This window comes from Asterias amurensis, chromosome 5 (genome assembly GCF_032118995.1).
Source record: "Asterias amurensis chromosome 5, ASM3211899v1".
Lineage (NCBI taxonomy): Eukaryota > Metazoa > Echinodermata > Asteroidea > Forcipulatida > Asteriidae > Asterias > Asterias amurensis.
In genome coordinates, this window is record NC_092652.1 from 25,550,010 (window position 1) to 25,571,529 (window position 21,520).

The following is a 21,520-nucleotide window of genomic DNA, read 5'->3' on the forward strand; positions in this document are numbered from 1 at the left end:
GTGCATACTCCACAATACTAGGCATTCTACGCTTTCAAGGCTAGCACAGAAATTCGGCGCTTGCACATAAGCAGGGAGTCGTGATCGTAAGCGCAGAATTCATTGGTAAGCAGAGCAATGAAATTAGGCCCTGTACTGTGAGTGGTACACATTGTTTCAACCAATGGTTTAAAGTGCAAAAAAGGTGCAAGATGGGAACTCAGGCTGAAATGTGCATTGGACGCCATTCCAGTAAGCGATTCTTTTGATTCAACAATAGATCATCATCAGTGCAGACAATGAGTATTGGTACCAATAACAAAACCTTTGCTTGTTGAAATGACACTGACCCACGCTCAACAATTAGAGCTCCAATTGTCCTTCTGCACTCTATAATCTTTGGTTAAAACAATGCGTATGCAGACTGCAAACTTGTTTGTGGTTTTTAGTATGACTGACAAGCAAGGCAAGGCTTTTTTTCAATTCCACAGTTAGTTTCACAAGAATCACAACCTGTTTTTCTGATCAGTCAGGGAATTCTGCGCTTGCCTAAGTATGTTTTACAGGTAAGCAAGGAAGTTTTTCTGCAAGTGTGACTCATCAAAAGGAGGGAACTACATAGTAGTTGGGTTCAGCAGTGGATTGGCTGTTGGTTACCAGTGAGAAATAGATGGTGTCTCGTACAACTACGTGTAGCTATCTTGAGCAGGTTGCCATCCCAGATCTTGGAGAAGTTTTTGTTTTCACTACCTATCTTCTAATTTATTTACTCTGCGTTTGCCGGGAGATTTGCTTAGCTTCTTTACATGCCCAACCACCGGGGGAGGAGGTATTTTCAGTAGGGTGGAAGGGACGTACATGTACAGTTTTTATTTCAAGCCACAACATTTACTAAACTCCCCATTATATCTACGAATCCAAAAGCATGGCTATTTTCCAGTTTAACTACTTTTTCCTTGCACCATGCAGTGACTAATCCAAGAAAAGGTCGTATCCGAATTGGCGGCAACAGCTACGGCTACGACTGTTGCTAAGGGAGTTACTAAGGACATCCTATACTTCAACATATGATGTGGATATCTAGCAGTAGCCATAGCTGAAGCCGCTAATTCGGAATCGGCCTTACTGTCTCGCTCCAGGCCATTGCAAACAATCTACATATCTTGGTAATGAACCATGTTTGTAAGCGGGGATGGTTGTTACAGCTTATGTTACAATAAATTTGTTGATGAATGTTAATATTTTGTTGTGATGATTGCTTTGTTGATAAAGAATATGGCAAAATTATTAGAGTTTCTTCTTCTGGTTTTAATGAATGCGAAAAATGTTATTGCAACAACAAAAGTGATGGGTGAGTATTGACAAATTGAAGGGGAAAACTGGCGTTCAACAAACAGCTAAAAATGGAATTCTTGTTCCAAGAAAACTTTTCTTGTGTCACTCCCATAAATCGTAAAACAAAACTTTTCCCGGAAGCGACACAATAATTGTTTTCATGAAATAGCTTGTTCTTATTTCATGAATGCCATTTTCACCAGTGTGGTTATGAAACAATGGTGTTGATTTCTGATGGAATGTGAATCCGCAACTTTAACTCAACTCAAAGGTTTTGAAAATAAAACATTTTGTCAAAATTCGTTTTTCTAACTGTGTAGCACTATTCTTGCAATCAAGACGCTCAATACAACAAGAGGACTCACTGTGGTAAGGCCTCGAGAACCCAAAGCGTCCACATCATTTGCCCTGGTGCCCTTTGCTTTTGCTGTGGTGCCCTTTGAAAATGTTCCAATACAAATTTACATTTTCCTCATAGAAGTGCCCTTCACCAGAGGAAAATTGCTGCTCCCGTTCAAGACTGAAGTTCAAGGCTTGATTGTCTCTTTATACCTCACCATTATTTTCGCAAAGAAGGGCCCAAATTAAAGGGAACATTGTTTATTTGTTTGTTTGTTTGTTTGTTTGTTTGTTTGTTTGTTTGTTTGTTTGTTTGTTTGTTTGTTTGTTTGTTTGTTTAGATGATCTTCCTGTGAAGGGACTTCGGCAAACTCCCACAGGGGATATAAACACCAAGCTGGCAACAGCCAATCTTTCTCATTGGTTTAACATATTTGATTATGAAAAACACAAATCAAGAAATGGCGTTTCAGTAACATACCAGCAATAGTTATCCTAGGTAGTCATTGTGAAATCAGCGGTTGCCCTGTAGGATTCAAACCCACATTCGTGTGATTGAAAGTCCTGCAGACTAACCACTAGACCACAGTGATATGGATTGATAACCCAAAGTCTGTGGTCATGTTGTTTTTGGGGTTTAACCATTACTCTCTTGTGCGCTAGTATTTGGGCAAAGTTGGGTGCAGGAGAACGGAAAAAACCACACTTCACACAAACCTCATGTTTACAAGAATAGCACTACATCAGTTATATCAACATGAACAACACTGCATTATCAGCAATAAACTAGTAACGTCACAGTTTATTAAGAGGTGGAAGGTTACATGTTAAAGATGCCATGATGAGTTGCCATAGCAACCATGCTACAATCATAGTTCACTTACTCTACTTCTCCGCTAAATAGACATGGTCAGGCCATCAGAAATAAAGAACAGCACATACAATACGTTAAATAATAAACTCAAGAAAAGAGAATTGTAAAAAATATTTGCATCGTCTAGGTTCTTTCCATTTTAAAGAGTCACAACAGTTCATAAAAATAAATTAATGTTTTGGTGGACGGACAATATGTCATGTACAATGCATTTCAAAGACAAAGTACTTGGTAATACGGGTCAAAGAATACAAAACTTGATGTGAACTTGTGCCCGAGTGTTAACAGGTTATATTTTAGATCCAACTTCTTAAAAACTTCACATCTTGCACAGTACAAATTTGGCTTTTGATATGACGTTTCTGACCTGAGATCTTAAGGTCCCACAATCTTTCAGAAAGCAAATTTTCAGATACAAGGTCAATTAAACATGAATAACTTAAAAATTAATTACGATTAAAACTACGCCAATGTTACAAGTATCCAACTGCTACACTAATAAGGTTTGGCTTAAACCTCCCGGCAGTCATACATGACTCCTGACTCTGGCCACGTTAAAAAATAGATTGAAAAACATGTTAATTTAATTAAACTTCATGATTCCTCTTTCTTTAGATGTTTAGCTAATGTTTTTGCAATTATTTGTAGGAGCTTGGAAACACTGGGTACAGTAGCATTATATGAATGTCTTCGATTTTTATTCAAACCTTTGGAGTGGAAGCCTCACAGCAAGACAGAAATTGAGAAACAAGATTCATTCAATTTTATATTTAGTTCAACTTCATGATTGCTCTCTCTGTGGCAATTAAAGCTATTGCTTTTTTAATTATTTGAAGGAGCTTGGAAACACTGCGTATGTAGCATTATATGAATGTTGATTACTTTTTATTATTAATCAAACTTTAGGAGTGGAAGCCTCAGTGCAAGACTGCAAAAAATGAGAAACAAGAATTAAGCTTACCTCTTGTCCAGGGGCTTGATCAACAGCTGGTCATTGTGAGCCACATTGAGAGGAACGACAAACTTCTCAGATCCCTTGACCACACCCAGTTTCTCGGTCCAGTTTGAGACTCGGGTGTAGATCTCGACGTCCGTCTCGAAATGGTTGTGGAACTGGAAACGTTTTGGAGAAAATGCAGAGCATATCATCGGTATTGAAACCAAAGATTCGTCATAAGTGAACTTAATTGCTCAATTGAAAGGCCTGCCATCTTGTAAACAAAAGTAGGTTAACCCCTACTCCTCCAGGATAAGTTTTATTGATTATGAAACTAATTTATGCATCAAGGGTTTACAAGGTGCTTTGGCCACTGCAAGAAAAACTTGGGCAAACCCCTTCTCTCAGCAATAAGTGTAACTTGGTTATTTTATATGCGTTACACAACACAAGGGACCTACGTCTTCAAGTTCCATCCAAAGAAAAAAAGCAAGTATCTTTCTCACAAAGTATCATAACTGGGACTCGAACCCACACTCTGCTGATCAGCAACACCACAGCTTAAGTTCGGTACTCTTAACCGTTCGGCTATGACATGCACCATTCAGAATCTACTCATAAACATCATGTCCTTAATGAAACTTTCTATATGATTATTTATCAAATACCATCAAAATGTTTTTTTTTATGGTTACACTTGGTCTCATCTCATGAAGTGTATGATTTTACTCTTCCCTCAACAAACATGAAATATAGATAACAGTGTCATCTAGCCTATAGTTGTCTTACTTGAAGTGGTGAGCGTATAACCACAGTCCTGGAGTCCAGCTGAGCCTCTATATCTAGCACCACTGAGATGACTGTTGCCGAGTGTGTCTTCTTAGATGGTGTTAGATTGTACAAGACTTTACCAGCTCTGAATACCGCAATGTTGGCAACCTCTTGGTAACCTTCAACCTGGGAAGACAAATAATTGTCATAAATCATTTCATGTAAATTGTACCTTTGTTTTTTAAAACTGTCAATTGTTTAAAACTAAATGTATATATATACAATAAAACTTTCATTTCAAAAGGTGGTGGCGTTTTTGAGATATCACCGAAATGCTGGAGCGGTGATGTTCACCAAGGAAGAATCATTCATAATTGAAATACACAATCTGAGAAACATTTTGGAACCTTTATCTTGAACCTTTATCTTGAACCTTTTGAACCTTTATCTTGTAAATACATAGTTTAATGATTTTAAAAAATTTGTGATTTATTTTGCAAGTTTTTTTATTTTTTATAATGCATCCAACCGTATGTGGTTGCAAATAAATGAACCTTACCTTACCTGCAACATTTCATGCATAAAACGTTTCTCACTATAAATATGTTTTATTTGTTTCGGGGCTGAAGATTTGAACCAACGATCTCTGGATTAATGTGTCTGCGCTCTACAAACTGAGCTATATAGCCCCATGATGGCTGTCTTCCTATTTTGTCAATATCTTTGTTCGGGGGTGGCAGTCAGAAGCCATGAAACTGTTAACCGTCATGTACCCTGGGATCACACCCAAGTTTAAGATACACCCGAGAATTGTTATTGATAATACTAATGCCTTTGGTTTATTAAAGCTGAAATGTGTTTAGCTTGTGTGTGAACGTGGACATGATAAGTTCTTGCTACGCTTTCAATTAATAATGCTCTCCTACAAAGAACAAATAAATAGACAATGAAAACAAAAATGTACAAGCAAATAAAAATGAAATTACTGCTCGGAAACTACATTGGTGTCAACCAACAAACGGAAACAAATTACGTCAAGAATTTTAATTCCTTACCTGGATGGTAATCTCACGTTGCAAGTTTGTTTCCGCTGATTTCAGAATGGACTTCTGTCTGATTGTTCCCATAGCTGCTTTGGCTAGAGTCAGGCCGACTTCATCATTGTGTTTCAGGCTGCATTTCCCATCTGTGGCGCTGTCAGGTAGCTACAAAGGACAAACAGACATTTCGGCATTGCAATGATTAACCATTTAGAGACCATCCATAATCATCATCATCTGCCCAGATATGGTCAGTCTTGTTGATTTTTCGAATCAATTAGGTGTTTATAGGATTTGAGGCATTGCATGGTGGGGTATCAATATATATTGGTTTGCGGTAACACCATGTGTGTATCTACTTGCCAGGTAGAGTTGTTCGTAGGGAACTGTCTTGCTGTATTCTACTGCCGTGGAGTAGATAATCGGAGGTTCGGGAGACTTCTCAGTTCTGAAAAGAACTGTCCTGCTTTATAACTATTACCAGGGCGGATGGTATAGATATACTGGACTACTACTTCAGCTTATAGGATCGTAATAACTGTTATGCCGCGGAGTCAGTTCGGAATTGGTCTCAACGTTTCGACTAGCTTGCTCAAGTCATCGTCAGGAGACTGAAGAGGTAGAGAGGAGTGGGCTTATTTATTCAGAAATGTAGATACCACGTTAACATTTGTAACATTGGAAAATATCAAACAAGGACATGACCTTACTTTGATCTTTGGGATCGAGTGGAGGTACATATGTAGGTAATTTAGGTACAAGCCACTCACTATGGTCTCCCAATATTATTTATAAATTTCTGGTAATGATGCCAAATTTGCCTCATATAAGTGAACTTAATCTCATCTTCTTGCTACATTTCAAAGAAGGAATTTAAAAGAATGCTGGTTTGAAATTTCTATTTTGAAAGGAGAACAGCCATCTTTATTTTGCAAAAGGCGCAGCTACTGCAGGGGAACTAACAACAAGACTAGGGCTCGATTTCACAAGGAGCTAAGATTGGTGCGAATCAATCTGAATTGCTAAGCAAATTGTAATGTCACAGTAAAACAAATTACTATGGTGATGTAGACAACTCATCTTAGGATGAATCGTAGAACGTTGTGAGATTGAGTTATGGTGCAATCCAGGCTATTGATTCTGTTACCATTCTATGCCTGGATTGTGCTGAGGAGGAGGTAGGGTGGGGAGGGGGTGTGGGGGTCGGGAGGGGGTGTGGGATGGGGAGGGGAGTTTACTTACCGCGTAGTAGTTTCCTGCTTTCAACACGATTGCCAGGCCAGTGCGGTTGATGACGGTACATGCTGGAACCACCACATCATCTTTAATGGTTGTGTTCGGATCGGCCATTGCTTCACCAAATGCCTGCCAGAAAAACAAAATCACTTGTTAATCTCACCACTACAATGGCTCTCTGTTTCAAGTAGATCTGCCTAACTGATGTTTAACCCATTAGAGACCATTCATTCTTGTATAATCATCCCAACACGCACAAACATTTCTAATACTGTTCATTTCTTTAATCCAATTTTTTCAGTAAAAATGTCAGGAAAACAGGATTACCATGAAACAAGTTTTGAGATGTGGCCCCAAAAAAATTGGGGGGTTGAACAAAGAATTGACTAGAGTGGGATTCGAACCAACGACCTCCGGATTAATGTGCCAGCGCTCTACCAACTGAGCTATCTAGCCCAGTCAGTTTCCCTTGTGGTTTATATTGATATAAAAAAATAAAAAAATATAAGATTTCATAATGGAAACCATTGGAAGAAATGATCCCATTTAATAAGACAGAATGAACCAGTTTGGGACCAGTACCTTCCCAAGGTTTGTAAGCATCTCTAGGCACGTCTTAGTGAGTGTCAACTGTAGCATACTGCTTGATGAGACGGTGACCGTCATCACAGGAGGAGCCAGGGATACATCCACCTCCTCTTCTGCCTCACCTGAGGCTGCTGTAGATGCGATGTCAAGCAGGTCATCATTCTTCACAATCTGAAGGGAACCAAATAGAACCGATAACAGTAATAATAACAATATTAATTTTGGTTTTACACCGATGTGTGTTAGCACTGTATACTATTGAGCTCTTCAAACAAAATCACAGGCATATTACTCGGGTGGGATTCGAACCCACCACCTTTGCAATACTAATAGTAACTAGCTCTTAAATAGCGCATTTCACAATAAACTATTATTGCGCTTTATGTACATTAGTGCCCTGGTCATTGGTCCAATAACATAATGTAATCATTCTCCGCTCCCTGGGGAGTATACAGCCCCGTATACAGCGTATACAGGGAGAAAATGGCAGGAGAATGCATTGATAGTAATATTTTTTTAAACGAGGACTCTTTTCATTGGTTACTTACATCCAGACTAAGATCCCATGGTTTATGTTGACCGGCTTCTGCTTCCAGCGGCTCCAACAGTGGCTCCCAAGCAGACACCTTCTCATTGTAACAAGCAATCTCTGTTGTCATGTGGGTTTCAACATGAAGCTGTTATACACAGAAAAAACAACGAACACAACAAATAAAATAATATAGCTGCTGCTGCCATCCTGTACTCCGTTTATTTTGGTTATTGCACTTTCATATTTTGGACTTTCGGTGTCTTGTCTGTCCATTGTTACTGTCCAATAGGGAAACAAAAATCAAAATCACTGAGATTCTTTCTTTCTTTAGATACTGCAGGATGTATATACAATATAATAACTTTTATGTACAACATAATATCAAAAACATATAAAGTGTATTAGTTCTCAAAAGATGTTATGTAAAAAGTAGTTAATGGCCTCATGTTTCGACCCTAGCAGAGTCTTTCTTGAAGGCTAAATGACAACACAACAGACATGAACGGGTAACTGAGTGCAACAGAGCTGGCTGACAGAGCTGAGTACTTTGATGACTTCTGGACTGATGTTGAGTGCAATCTCCTCAATCATTAGGCTGATATGCTGACCTTTAGCATTTGGTGCGTTCAGGTTGAAGTCAACGTTACATGGCACAACATAATATCAAAAACATATAAAGTGTATTAGTTCTCAAAAGATGTTATGTAAAAAGTAGTTAATGGCCTCATGTTTCGACCCTAGCAGAGTCTTTCTTGAAGGCTAAATGACAACACAACAGACATGAACGGGTAACTGAGTGCAACATAAGCGGTGAAGCGGAAATACATGAATGGAGAAAGAGATTGAGAAAGCCCGCAGAAAAAAGCAAGGGGTAAACAATGAATTTTGAGACAAGTTGTATTGAATGTACCTTGCATATGTATCTGTTAGAGTGACATAAATATCAAGACTGTAAGTACAAACCTTGGTTGACCAGTCTTTGACGACAGCCTCTACGCTAGCATCCACAGTCAGCATAGGAACAGTACGCCTCCCTACGCTGGCCTCTAGTTTGATGATAACACTCTTAATTGTCGCTACTAACTCTTCACCTCGAGACTGCTCCACGGCAACCACAACCGCCTCTTCAAGAAGAGTGTTCACGTCTATACCCTCTGTGAGACATCGGAAGAAATGATTTGGATTGAACAAATTGACTGGAGCAGGATTTAAAACAATGACCTCCGGTTTAATGTGCCGTCGGTTTACCAACTGAGCTTTCTAGCCCAATGTTGGTGATTGGTCTCCCTATTTTGTCAATATTTTTGTTCACAAAGTGCCAGTCAGAAGCCACACAACTGTTAACTGCCATGAAGCTAGCCCTACATATATAGGACTATTCCTCTGTGCTGTACACAGATACAGCGTCCTACATATTAGGGCCCGTTTCTGGGGGGGGGGGGACATTGTCAAAGCTTCACAACTCAAATCTTACCTGCAAGAAGCCACTAATTTCAACAGATTCACGTTCCATGGCAGCATACATTTTTCTGCGGTGGGTTTTGGTCGTAATATATTCCTCACAAATCCGTCATTTTCGTGAAATAATGCAACTTCAAACTTGTAAAAAAAATTCCAGTTTTGATTGTTCTCTCACAGTGTTGTCTGCTGCCGTGCGTATGCGTATACATTCGCGTGCAAGACGCATTTATTATTGTCATGGTCACCATATCTTGACTGCACAGCGTTAACACGCAAACACAATGCAAGATATGCGCGTCATTCCAATCGAGAGTTCTTTTCGTTTCAAAACAAATGCACTTATTGCTGGGTTGCTTGATGTTACAAACATAATGAGTCCCAAGGATCCGTTAAGACCTAAGAATCTCACCTTCCTCCTTGAAGAACCAGAAGTTATGTTCAGACACCTTCTTAGCATCCCAGAGATCCACAGGAACGATAGCTTTGCTTCGTTTCTCCTCGTCGGTCTCAGGCTGCACAGATAAACACAAACAAGATCCATTTATTGATTGAGTGCTTTTTTAAGCCAAGTTCATCAGTTACCAAATATTCCTTGAACCATCTCAACATTGTAGGATTATGCAGCACCAGTAGTCAAATGGACACCAGGGCCCAATTCATAAAGCCTGTAAGCACAAAAACTTGCTTAGCATGAAATTTCTTCCTTGATAAAAACAGGGTTACCAACCAAATTGCCATGTGATTTTTCAGGATAAGGAAACAACAGCTGAATACCAGTATTTGGTTGGTAATCCAGTTTTTACCAAGGAAGAAAATTTCATTAATATAATTATTATTAAAAAGATTTATAAAGCGCATTTCCAAAATAAACCAATGCACTTTACAATAAAAATTGAAATTAAATACAATAGAAAGCAAAAAGCACACACATAAAAAGAACAAGAAACAGCACATTAAAGAAGTTTATTAAAATTTAGCAAACCTACTGGAAAAGCTTTGCAAAGAAAAAAATTAAACCAGCAACATTAACATTCCTTTGGAAAGAGGAAAGTTTTTCAAAACTTAAAAAACTTTCATGCTAGGCAAATTTCTTTGCTTACAGGCTTTATGAAATTCGGCCCTGGTTGCTAATCAAGGCTGTATTAAAGATGCTATACCACAACTGGTCAACATGAAAGTACCTTTGTTGGAGTTAGCGTCTGGCTGACAGAGCTGAGGATCTTGATGACTTCTGGACTGATGTTGAGCGCAATCTCCTCAATCATTAGGCTGATATGCTGACCTTTAGCATTTGGTGCGTTCAGGTTGAAGTCAACGTTACATGGCACCAATACCTGTAGATGAAAGTTAATGTTAAATTCCAGACTAGAACACCATTACACTCTGCCCCAGAGTTCTCCCTATGCACAAGACAGCGTATCAAGCCGATATATGCGAATTGCATGCTGATACAGGGAAATTTCTTGAAAAAAAATTTGATCTACTAAATTCACAAAAATCATCAAGATAAAAACCATTTATAATGCTCCAGAATGCACACTACAGCATTTTAAACCAAGATAAAAAACCAATTCAAAAACATTCCAAAGACCTTTTTTCAGTTTAGTGACGTTGGTCGAAGTAATGACGATTGCTGAAAAAAAAAAAAAATGTTTGCCCAGACATTTATTTTTATATGTCTATAAGTACTCATGTCTGAAGATTTTAAATAAAATAAACAAATCAATGTGAGAAAACCTTAAAAGTTTCAATAAGCCTTGTCATGCGGCACCAGTGCAAAACTTGTGTTGTACACTCTCCTCATGAGGTTGTGATCGATAGCCAGTGGGTAGGCTTACCTTGGTCATCTTGCCGATACGATGCTGTTCTAGATAAGGGCAAGCATTGATACGAAGTTGTTGTAAACCTCCCTTGATGTACATTGCATTGTCGGACATCGTAAGGTTCACCTCTCCCATAGTCTGAAAATCAATAATCATTCACAATTTAGTTATTTAACAGCTGTGGCAAACTGCTGACGTGCTAAACTAACCGGTGGTTTAAAGAAAAAAAAGGGGTTAATTGCGTCACGGTCAAAGCCTATGTTCTTGTTAGAACTCCTAGTAAGCATTATTTGTGTCTGTGCTTTTTAACTTTTAAAACTATAAAAAGAAGAAGTACTGGATAGGTAGTTTATTTTTTAGTTTATTTTTTATTTGAAAGCCCACTAATTATAAAATTCATACTAGTACCAAAGGAGAAATTTCCATCTGATGCATTGTCAAAGTCAAAGAAAAATCATTTAAAAACGTCTCAAATCTATTTTGCTTATTTCTATTCTTGCAATTAAACTGATAAACTACTATAATCTCTCACACAATCCTGAAGGGAAAAAAAAACACTTTTTTCGCTATTTTCTTTGAAACACAAAAATGACAGGTGAAAAAGAAAATAAACAAATTATTTGGATAGTAGCATTAATAAAACTAGAGGATAAATATCTATTGTTTAAAAATTTTTTTTTTTTAAATTCAGGAACCAGGTTCGACAAAATTACAAAATCAGTAAAAATTCTGAGAAATGACAATTGAGAAACAAAAACAATACATACTTTGAGGACCAAGGCGTTGGTATCCTTCTTAGAAGAATCCGAGACCAGGACGATCTCCGGGCTGTCCAGGATTGCTTTCACCGTAATGACACCTTGTTGGGTACTTTCCTGGGCGTCAGGGGTACCCGCAGGGGTGTTATTAGGCGTCTGCATTGCTTTCTTGACAGGCTTCTTGTCTTTATCCTCTGGTTTGGGCACAGCACTCTCTTCGAGGCCCTTGGTGAAGATTTCGGCTACAGTCATCAGGAACTCGGCGCAAACACAAGCGTGGAAGTTTCTGACTGACGCTTCAACTATTTACAAGAATGAAAACATTATTTTTAATAACAACAATAATTTATTATTTGATATACATGTAGCGCAAATTCCAATGTAATTGTGTTCAACTGCGCTAAACAATAAAATATCAATAAAAACACAAGCAAATACACAATAGAAATATACCCATGCATGCTATTACACACATTAACACACGCATATTGGCATGTGAAAGCTTGGGGTTATTTAATAAATGTTAGGTTTAAAAACCATCTTTAAACAGTGTTTCTCTTTGTTCTGCTGGCCAGCTCCTTTAGCACCTTATGGATAGATACTGTACATGTGCTATGTTAGACTCCCGATATTTATTTAGGAGTTGTGGATTCGCATTAAACTTACTATTCTTGTCCTGGTTGGCCATCTGCTCAAACTTCACAGTGATTGTTTCAAGATCCTGATCATCACCATGGGAACCAAGCATCCTAAAATCAAAGAGGAACACATTATTCTATGTTTAAAATTTCTTTTCAAATATATTAATTTCTCTTTAAAGCCATTGGACACTTTCGGTAAACAGTATTGTCCAAGGCCCACACTTTGTGTATCAAAACTAATATATAAAATAACATATCTGTGAAAATTTAGGCTCAATTGGTCATCGGAGTCGGGAGAAAATAACGGAAAAACCCACCCTTGTTTCCACACGTTTTGCCGTGTCATGACATGTGTTTAAAATAAATCCGTAATTCTCGGTATCGAGAATTGATATTGTTTTAATGTTTTCTCAAAAAGTAAAGCATTTCATGGAACACTATTTCAAGAGAAGTCTTTCACCATTACCTTCTGTAAACCCTGTAAGTTATTTGTAAATCTGTGAACTTCAGAAAAAAAAATTCTGTTCCGAAAGTGTCCAATGGCTTTAGGCCCAAAGCGCCCAATCCGAAGGCAATGTCAAGCACCCAACCCGAAGGGCAGTCAGGTTGACTTAGTGGTTTCTGCTCCTGCCTTTCACCTCTGTGGACCCTAGTTAGAGCATGGACCGAACATGCCAGTGGAATGGGCTTTCTATAACTACAATATTTCAAATGATTGGGCAAAGTATAGAGCAGACTGGAAACTTTATTTTCCAACAGAGGGGAAAATGAAGAAGGCCTAAAAAAAAACACAATACACAACAAAATAAAAGCCTTTCTGTAGAAAGAAATGTTTAATTGACCCACCTTGTAATGGCATCGCCTCTCCCTGGACGTATGTCATCAAGGAGAATCTTGGCTAGTTTTGCATTAGCCGTTATAGCCAGGTTGGATTGTATGCTTGCTTTAACTCCAAGCTGACAGACTGCAAAGCAGCCTAGGGCTTCATGGGGTATCCTCTCCTGACGACCCTCCAAAGGACGCTGTGAATGATGCGAGAAACAAAAACAAAAACTCAGCTTTCTCCAGAAGACAATCCGAGCATTATGATCGAAATAACGAGTTGAAACCAACGGTTCTTTTCAAAACCACCCCAACTTATTTAGAAATAGTTATTACATGGTGTTACCGCAAACCTTTCCATAACTCAGTGTGGGAATTGTTATGTCACCCAAATGCACCCTACCCTAAAAATTACTTTTGAGGCATTTGATACTTCAATCAACTAACTGGACCACACAATATTCAACGGTTAAAGGTTTTGAAAAACTGGTATTCTGGACACATGGAAATGTCTAATAAGTCTTTACCCAACCCACGGAAACCCCTGGAAACCTAGCAATACCTACCCAAAACAAGCCTTTACACAACTGCAACATTGTTGTATTTTTCTAAAGCTCTTCCAGATAAAATTAGTATCAAGGCAACAACCCATTAAATAATAATAAACTACAGCATTTATAACGCGCACTTTACTGAGAAAGAGAAACATTCAATGGCGCCGGTCAAGTTTTGTCAAGATGTTGGAAAGCAAGCACAAACAAATGTGTTTTGAGTTTCTGCTGGAAGAGAGTGATGTTGTGATTTGTCTGAGGTGTTCCGGAAGTGAGTTCCAGAGTCTAGGTGCTATGTTGGAGTAAGCCCTGTCCCCGTAACTGACCAGGCGAGTTCGAGGAACATGGAGCGTATTGCTGATAGATCTTAGACCTGGTCTAGTTGTACGGGGTGTCAAGAGATCGTGTATGTAGGGTGGAGCTGAACCATGTAGTGCCTTGAAAGTGAGTATGATTATTTTGAATTGAGGTCTCGAAATCAAATTCGTGGAAAATTACTTCTTTCTCGAAAACTATGTCACTTCAGAGGGAGCCGTTTCTCACAATGTTTTATACCATCAACCTCTCCCCATTACTTGTCACAAAGAAAGGTTTTATGCTAATAATTATTTTGTGAAATTACCAATAGTGTCCACTGCCTTTAAATCAGCATGACTTTGAGAAAAACCAATCTCTTTGGGCCAACCTTTAAAACTTCCCTTCCATCTTTCAAGATAAACAGTAACGTACCAGGTCTAGCTTGCCAGTGTACAAGGAAGTGTAGATGCCCTCCAACTCAAAGTCTACACAGATTTGCTCCCATGGCTCTTCAGTTGTCTCCGACGCAGGGACATCGGCTTTTGTCTCCTCCTTGGCTGCTACAGAAGAAAATGAATAACGATGCAGTCAAAAATACAGCAAGTAACATTTTCATGTCTGATTGGATAAAGGGATTGGAACTTGGAGTTGTACGTCATTATTTTTACTGTACATTTGCATTTTTAACTGTACATTTATTTTCAAGTTTTCTCGGTTGGTCTTGCTTTTTTCTTTTTTTTTTTTTTTTTTTTTTTTGCTTTTGGGTATTCCGAAGTGTGAACAAGGGTCCCCATTTGGTGGGCCTGCATTTTAAACAAAGTATTTGATGGAGTAAATGGAACGGTACTACTGCAGAAGTTGCACAAGTATTGGTCATTAATTGGATTATTATTATTATAAATTTCTGGTAGTGAAACCAAAGATGGCTCATAAGTGAACTTAATCACTGTAGCTCACAAGCCTGAGGAAACCTGTAAACCTGGGTGCTTGGTGAACCAGTAGCGCCGGTCTTGCAAAATAAGTGTCATGGGTTCTTTTACCAATTCATGGGACCCCCTTAATGGATCCGAGGGACAGAGCAATTATGGTAAAAAATCTTGCACAAGGACACAAGTGCCGCAAGCGAAACTCAAAACCCACACTCCGGTGAAAAATAAAAACCCAGCAGAGCTTGAGTCCTTTGCTTTTATCTGCTCGGTCACAGCATGATTAAGCCAGGTTCATACTTCCTGTGACTGCTTCTTGTGAACGAATTTGAAGTCACATTTCTGTTTTAGCTGCAAATGTTTCCCAGGAGTTCCGCATATCTCAACTCTTCTTCATTGCAGTTTTGTGACGTAAAAATTACAGCAACTCTTCAAAATTCTTCATCGCGATTTTGCGAGGTCAAAAATTTGCATCGCATTCGCAGGAAGTATGACCGGGCTTAAGTCTATATGTAGATGGATATTACACTTAGCTCCTCACCAGACTTGACATCAGATGCAGCAGCCGCCCCTCCCTCAGCAGGCGGCACCTCTCCACCCGATGCAGAAGGACTTTCTGCCTCAGCCACTTCCAGTTGACCCTCTGCTAAGTTCTTATTGAGAATACCCATAACCAGGGCAAAGTCATCAGGACCAATAGAAAACTGGGGAAGAGGTTAAGATTGACATGGATTAGTGCTGGCACCCCGAATAAAGATATTGACTAAACAAGATATTGACATAGGGCTGGATAGCTCAGTTGGTAGAGCGCCTGTACACTAGTCCGGAGTATGTTGGTTCAAGTCTCGCTGCGTTCAATTTTTCTGTAGTAATGGTACACAACTCTGGAGTGTGAGCTTACAGGAGTGCCCTACAGGGGCCTCTGACACAATGGAACAATAGACCCCACAAGGGAATTCTTTGTTCAAACTGGACTCAACAATTGATTTTCAGCAATGTTGATCGTGTTGTTAAAAAATATTGTTATCGTCCCAGTGTGACCGGGCCTTCATACTGTTCGAAGCGCGATGATCATTCATTGAAAATACACTATATAACGGTCAATATTATTATTATTTCAATTGTAGAAACTGTCCACTTACCCTGATGGGTTGCAGTTTGCCCGACAGTGCAATAGCAGGTGTCTTGTGGTACCAGCTAGCAGCTAGATTACGGACTAGGTCAATATTCAAGCCCATTGGTTCTAACATCAATACTTCAGACTTGATACGACCACCTTGCAAGACGGCTCTGAAAAACAATCATCCAGAGTCCATTTACAATCAAGAATTTCATAGTGCTGCTAAGCACAACCAAATTTGCTCACCAGAATAAGTTGTTAAACTTGCATCAAAGTTAAAGAATATTAATTTCAGTTTTACCCTTATACCAATGTGTGTAAGCAGTGTATACTCAGTACTTTCCCCGAGTTCTGTGGAAACAAATCACAGGCATATTACTCGAGTGGGATTCGAACTCACGACCTTTTCAATTCTAGAGCAGTGTCTTACCAACTAAGACACCACGACTGCCTGGTAGCCTCTAGCCTCATGATAGCTATACTCTTTATCCCTGATGCAAAGTAAACATCTAATAAATCATTGAAGTACCGGCTGCTAAAATATAGGATTCGGACATAGAGTTAAATATAAGAACTAGAGGGCGCACTGGTGATGCTTCTTGCACAAACGCGACGGGACCGCATGGAGACACACGCGCCATTCTGCACGCATGTTGAATATGAAGAATATGTTGGAGTTTGTGTTTATTGAACGCTGACGCGATGCTGTTTTGTCAAAATGGCCGCACAAACACACGCTAAGCAATGCCTGTTTGTTCAATGGCCGCCTGCGCGCATACGGGGCGCGTATATTGGCCAGTGCGCCCTCTAGTTCTTATATATAACTCTATGAATTCGGACTGCCTCTAGCTACAGTACAGTTTGAGAGAGGTTGGGTGTCAGACACTGCATACCTTGATAGCTGGATAGACTGTAGAGCCACCTGCATTGCCTCCAATACAGCCGGTAACTCCATACTCTCAGTTCCAGCTGCCATACTGAAGGAATTCTGCACCAGTAGCTGACCAAGATCAGCCACCAGAGCCATGTCTGAGGTTGAACTCTTAGGGATGATGATCAGTGGAGCCTTGATGACGACATCGAGAGCGATGCGGATGCAGCGTTCCTGCATGTTCTCTGCAGTCTTCTTAGCGGCTAAGGCGGCGTTTGCGCTGGCTTCAGCTGCTGCTGCTTTGGCACGTGAGAACTGGTCCACAAAGGACTGGAGAAACCAAAATAATAATAGATGGCAAATTTACATTGGAGATAAAGAATATTATTTGGTTTTACCCATACAACAGAGTGTATGAAGCACTGAGTACCATGAAGAAGAACAAAACTTCACACACTGCTAAAAATGCAAACATTTTATGCAACCTTTTCTGGTGTCACTCTAGGGAGAGACAAACATTTTCTTTTATTGAAGTACATTTTTTTATATTTTGTGTTATATTTTACATCCAGGTCGATCCTGGAAAGTGTATTGAACATTTGCTTCTTTTACAGATCGGCTCACAAATCGGATTGGAATTGTTAAAAACAGTTACATGTCACAAGTCTGGTTTAATCGTTTAGGTAAATAAATATAGGTGCACAACCCTCGTTTGTTTACAGAAATGAGAATGATTATGTTAACTCTAAAAACCACACAGATCCGTGGAAAACACCCTTCTTATCAGTAGAATTTGAAACTTTGTATGGTGGAAATCTGATATAGTAAGATCTGCAGTAACACCATGTAATGATAATCTCTAAATGAGTTTGGGTGGTTCTGAAAAGAACCATTGATTTCAACTTGACGTTTCGATCAGTATACTCTGGAGAAAGCTGCTTCTTATAACTTACCAGGAGTCTCATAACGAACTTGTTCAGGAAGATGGCCCTCATACGTCCCATGCTCAAACCAACTCGAATGTCTACAGCACTCATATCAGAGTATCCATCCGCTGCAGTGGCGCCGTTGAATAATTCAGCTTTCACCTTAAACACCTCATCGTCGACGAAGGAGACAATCTGAAATCAGTCAGAGATGTTATGCGTTATTCATAAATATCAAAGTTTAGGGAGTCCTATTGGCTGAACGGTGGTCACATGATCATTTTTACCAGGGCCCAATTTCATAAAGCTGCTTAAGCAGAAAATACTGCTTAACAATTGTCTGCTAAGCAGAAATGAGCAGAAATGAGCAGGATACCAGTCACAAATTGTAGTTGTGACACGGCAGTTTGGCTAATAACCTTATTTGGTTTGCGTAATTTTGTTATGCTTAACTAATTTTTTTACTTAAAAATAATTAGCTTTTTGAAACTGTGCCCTTGTGTTAAACGGCTGATAACAAAATAAAAGACTGGCTGACTATAGTGCATTTGGCTTGATCCTTTATTACGGTAGGTTAACTAGACTTTCCGAGAAAATTGGCGCTTGACCAGTAAGCAGAGAATGGTGATGATAAGCGCAAAATTGGGCGGTAAGCGGAGCCATGAAACTGGGCCCTGATTACACATCATGGATGCTTAGATGTTTGATCTCTCTTGTGACTTGTAGTGTCTTACCTTGGGGTATAAAGCCCCTGGTGTTGGGTCTGTCACTGTGATATCCTGAAGGAGGGCTGTTACTGTTGTTACATGCTTCTGAAGTAAAACTCCAGCTTTCAGCCCTGCATGTCAATCAAATCAAATCACGGAAATCATAACAATCACAGCAGAATGAGTAGACCATTAAAACTGTTAAAAGTTGCAAACCCAATTTACGGCAAAACTTAAAGGAACACGTTGCCTTGGATCGGTCGAGTTGGTTTTTGAAAAGCGTTTGTAACCGTTTGTTATAAAATGCATATGGGTAGAAAGATGGTGTCAAAGTAGAATACAATGATCCACACAAACATGCCTCGAAATTGCACGGTTTTTCTTTTAACCTCGTGGACTAACACAGTCGGCCATTTATGGGAGTCAAATTTGTGAGTTCTGTTAGTTCGCAAAGTAAAAGGAAAACCACGCAATTTCGAGGCAAATTTGTGTGGATCATTTTATTCTACTTTTAAAACATCTTTCCAACCATATGCATTTTATAACAAACGGTGTTACAAACGCTTTTTATGAACCAACTCGACCGATCTAAGGCAACGTGTTCCTTTAAAAACAAAATTTTCAAAATTTGGGGATGAAGAAAGGGTTAGATAGATGCTCATTTGGTAGAAATCCTGAACTTGAATCTAGTGATCACAGGTTCAATTTCAGCTCTAGTCAATTTCTCCTTATCCAACCCAAAATTTACAAGTACATGTAGTTTCCTTTGTGGTTTGTTACTTGATATTTTAATCTTATGATTATTTTTTTCCTGATTTACTGCCATTCATTATCAGGCACTTCTGATTTTTACAAAATGATATTGTACATGCAAACCTTACAGCACTGAGGCAGCATTTTTACCTTTGATGTTAACTTCAGTCAGGCTGGTGTCTTTAGTACACACGACCAGGGAGATGACGTCTAGATTGGCTGTCAATTTGACGTCAATGGTGTCACTTGGCTTCAATCTCTTTACTCTCTTGCCTATGAGGACACAAATGACAAAAAGGACACATCAAAGTCAGAGTAATTTTTGTATGTAGTAGGCACGCTATTTGACCCATGGAAAAATGGTAAAATTTTAGAGTACGAGGTCTGCTGCCTACATTTACATGGTTCAAGCCATTATACATGTTAAAGACTTTGCAGGCTATGTGATAACAATTTTACCAAGGGCCAAAATACTGAAAATCAGACTAGTATTAAGAGGAAGAATATCATGCCTGATGTAAATCGATTTGCTTAAAAAACAGTCATGACACAAATTTCAAGCTTATGGCAGCATCAAAATCATAAATATTTTCAATCCCTGCCTGAAGGCGCTTGCTTTCTGTAAAAAAAAGGTTGAGATTTAGTGGAGCCATCATCCTTCAAGATTGATAGATTGAATATTACCAAAACTAAATTTTTGTATTGGGGAGTTGACACATACTTTTCCAAACATTAACGTTACAAAACAAGACAACATTGAATTTCTGTGGATTGTGTTCACATGACTCAGAATATAACAGTACTTTACACACTTTGGTGTAAGAGTAAAAACAAATAATCGTCTTTATCCCCAGTGAAAACTTAACCTCTATTATTAAAGACGACCATGAATTTCTTTTAGCACCCATCTATTAAATCCCTTGACCTTTCACCTTTTGGTTTCTTCTCGTCTTCACTGAGGTACCCCTCATCTTCAGGCTCTGCCCCACTCGCTGCCCCCTTCCCGGTGTCTAGACTAGCTACAAGGGTGTCTGCAAAGTCTGTTAAATTGAGAATGGCATCGGAGTGGGCTACAATCTCTAGGGTGGTGAACTTGACGGTGATGTCTTGCTCTGTTGACTGGTAGGTGGTGGCAAACTCTGGGCTCTTCTTCTCTGCCTAGAAGGGGTCAGTGATGGGGGGAGGAATAGATTCATAAGATTTTAGTGAAGTTGGATTTTTTTATTGAAATAATTTTGGGTTGAGCAAAGAAAACTTGACTGGAGACGGCCATGAAGCTGCGCTCTCCGGATTTACGTGCTTGCACTCCACAAACTGACTGACATTTTTAGTTCCACTTCACTGCTTCTATTACACTTGTGTACCTGTGTGCTGTGTTGTCATTCTGCTAAGGTCGAAACGTCAGGCCATTAACTAATGTTTGCAACTTACTGAAATGTCACACATGTGTAGTTATTTATACATGAAGTATGATGTTATTCCAAAATACATTGTTATTTGGAGATCGGGTGGCTTATGGCATCTTGTTCTGCCCTTCAATGTGGACCTCGATTCCAGTTCCGTATTTTGAACCAAGTTTTCATTTAAGGTTTGGGTTTAGGATTAAAATTTTAAAAACATTGGGGGCAAATCGGCAAAATTTGAAGTAAAAAAGATTTTTTTACCTTTTTTTTCTAATAATTCTTATAATACAAAAACATATTTTTTTAAGCAATGACTTCATAAAAATAATATAGGGAAATGTTCAAAACGACCAATCAGGATCCCAGGCTTGATAGGGCCTTACCTTTTGGTAGTTGATTGACAAAAGTCTGTCTGTCCCTTTCTCATAAGCTGGTGTCCGAACCAAGAACAGGTCACCACCATCCAAAGCTGTAAACATATCCACCAAGTAATAAAGTTAACAGTTTATATAAATCATCTCAATACTAAATCAAAAATTTATCATTTGTATTATTCGTCAACAAACTGGTAAAAAATAAGTAGGATTTGAAACTTTGCATGGTGGAAATACGATATAGAAAGGTTTGCGGTAACACCATGTAATGACTATCTCTAATGAGTTGGGGTGGTTCTGAAAAGAACCGTTGGTTTCAACTTGACGTTTCGATCAGGACGATCAGAGCATACTGATCGAAACGTCGAGTTGAAACCAACGGTTCTTTTCAGAACCACCCCAACTCATTACTAGAGATAGTCATTACACGGTGTTACCTCAAACCTTTCTATATGG

General features: G+C 39.0%; 1 protein-coding gene and 1 non-coding gene across 10 annotated transcripts in view; both read right to left on the reverse strand.

The window, feature by feature from the left end:
- LOC139936946 (intermembrane lipid transfer protein VPS13A-like) overlaps positions 1-21,520 on the reverse strand; it is an 88,524-nt gene that overhangs the window by 27,719 nt on the left and 39,285 nt on the right. For 6 of the 9 annotated variants that reach the window (XM_071931804.1, XM_071931803.1, XM_071931800.1 and 3 more), the window contains 23 exons: positions 21,074-21,159; positions 20,220-20,445; positions 19,438-19,560; positions 18,562-18,665; positions 17,855-18,022; positions 16,924-17,231; positions 16,053-16,200; positions 15,452-15,614; positions 14,417-14,544; positions 13,161-13,336; positions 12,340-12,422; positions 11,683-11,975; positions 10,931-11,053; positions 10,274-10,426; positions 9,502-9,604; positions 8,595-8,785; positions 7,648-7,776; positions 7,094-7,270; positions 6,518-6,640; positions 5,291-5,440; positions 4,254-4,421; positions 3,489-3,640; positions 2,538-2,549 (listed from right to left, as the gene is read on the reverse strand). In XM_071931804.1, coding sequence (XP_071787905.1) covers positions 2,538-2,549; positions 3,489-3,640; positions 4,254-4,421; positions 5,291-5,440; positions 6,518-6,640; positions 7,094-7,270; positions 7,648-7,776; positions 8,595-8,785; positions 9,502-9,604; positions 10,274-10,426; positions 10,931-11,053; positions 11,683-11,975; positions 12,340-12,422; positions 13,161-13,336; positions 14,417-14,544; positions 15,452-15,614; positions 16,053-16,200; positions 16,924-17,231; positions 17,855-18,022; positions 18,562-18,665; positions 19,438-19,560; positions 20,220-20,445; positions 21,074-21,159 — 3,487 coding nt within the window. The remainder of the gene's footprint in view (positions 1-2,537; positions 2,550-3,488; positions 3,641-4,253; positions 4,422-5,290; positions 5,441-6,517; positions 6,641-7,093; positions 7,271-7,647; positions 7,777-8,594; positions 8,786-9,501; positions 9,605-10,273; positions 10,427-10,930; positions 11,054-11,682; positions 11,976-12,339; positions 12,423-13,160; positions 13,337-14,416; positions 14,545-15,451; positions 15,615-16,052; positions 16,201-16,923; positions 17,232-17,854; positions 18,023-18,561; positions 18,666-19,437; positions 19,561-20,219; positions 20,446-21,073; positions 21,160-21,520) is intronic. The other 3 variants (XM_071931801.1, XM_071931808.1, XM_071931802.1) reach the window with 2 other exon arrangements.
- On the reverse strand, positions 6,895-6,967 carry Trnan-auu (transfer RNA asparagine (anticodon AUU)). Its single transcript has one exon. It is a non-coding gene; the product is annotated as a tRNA-Asn (tRNA).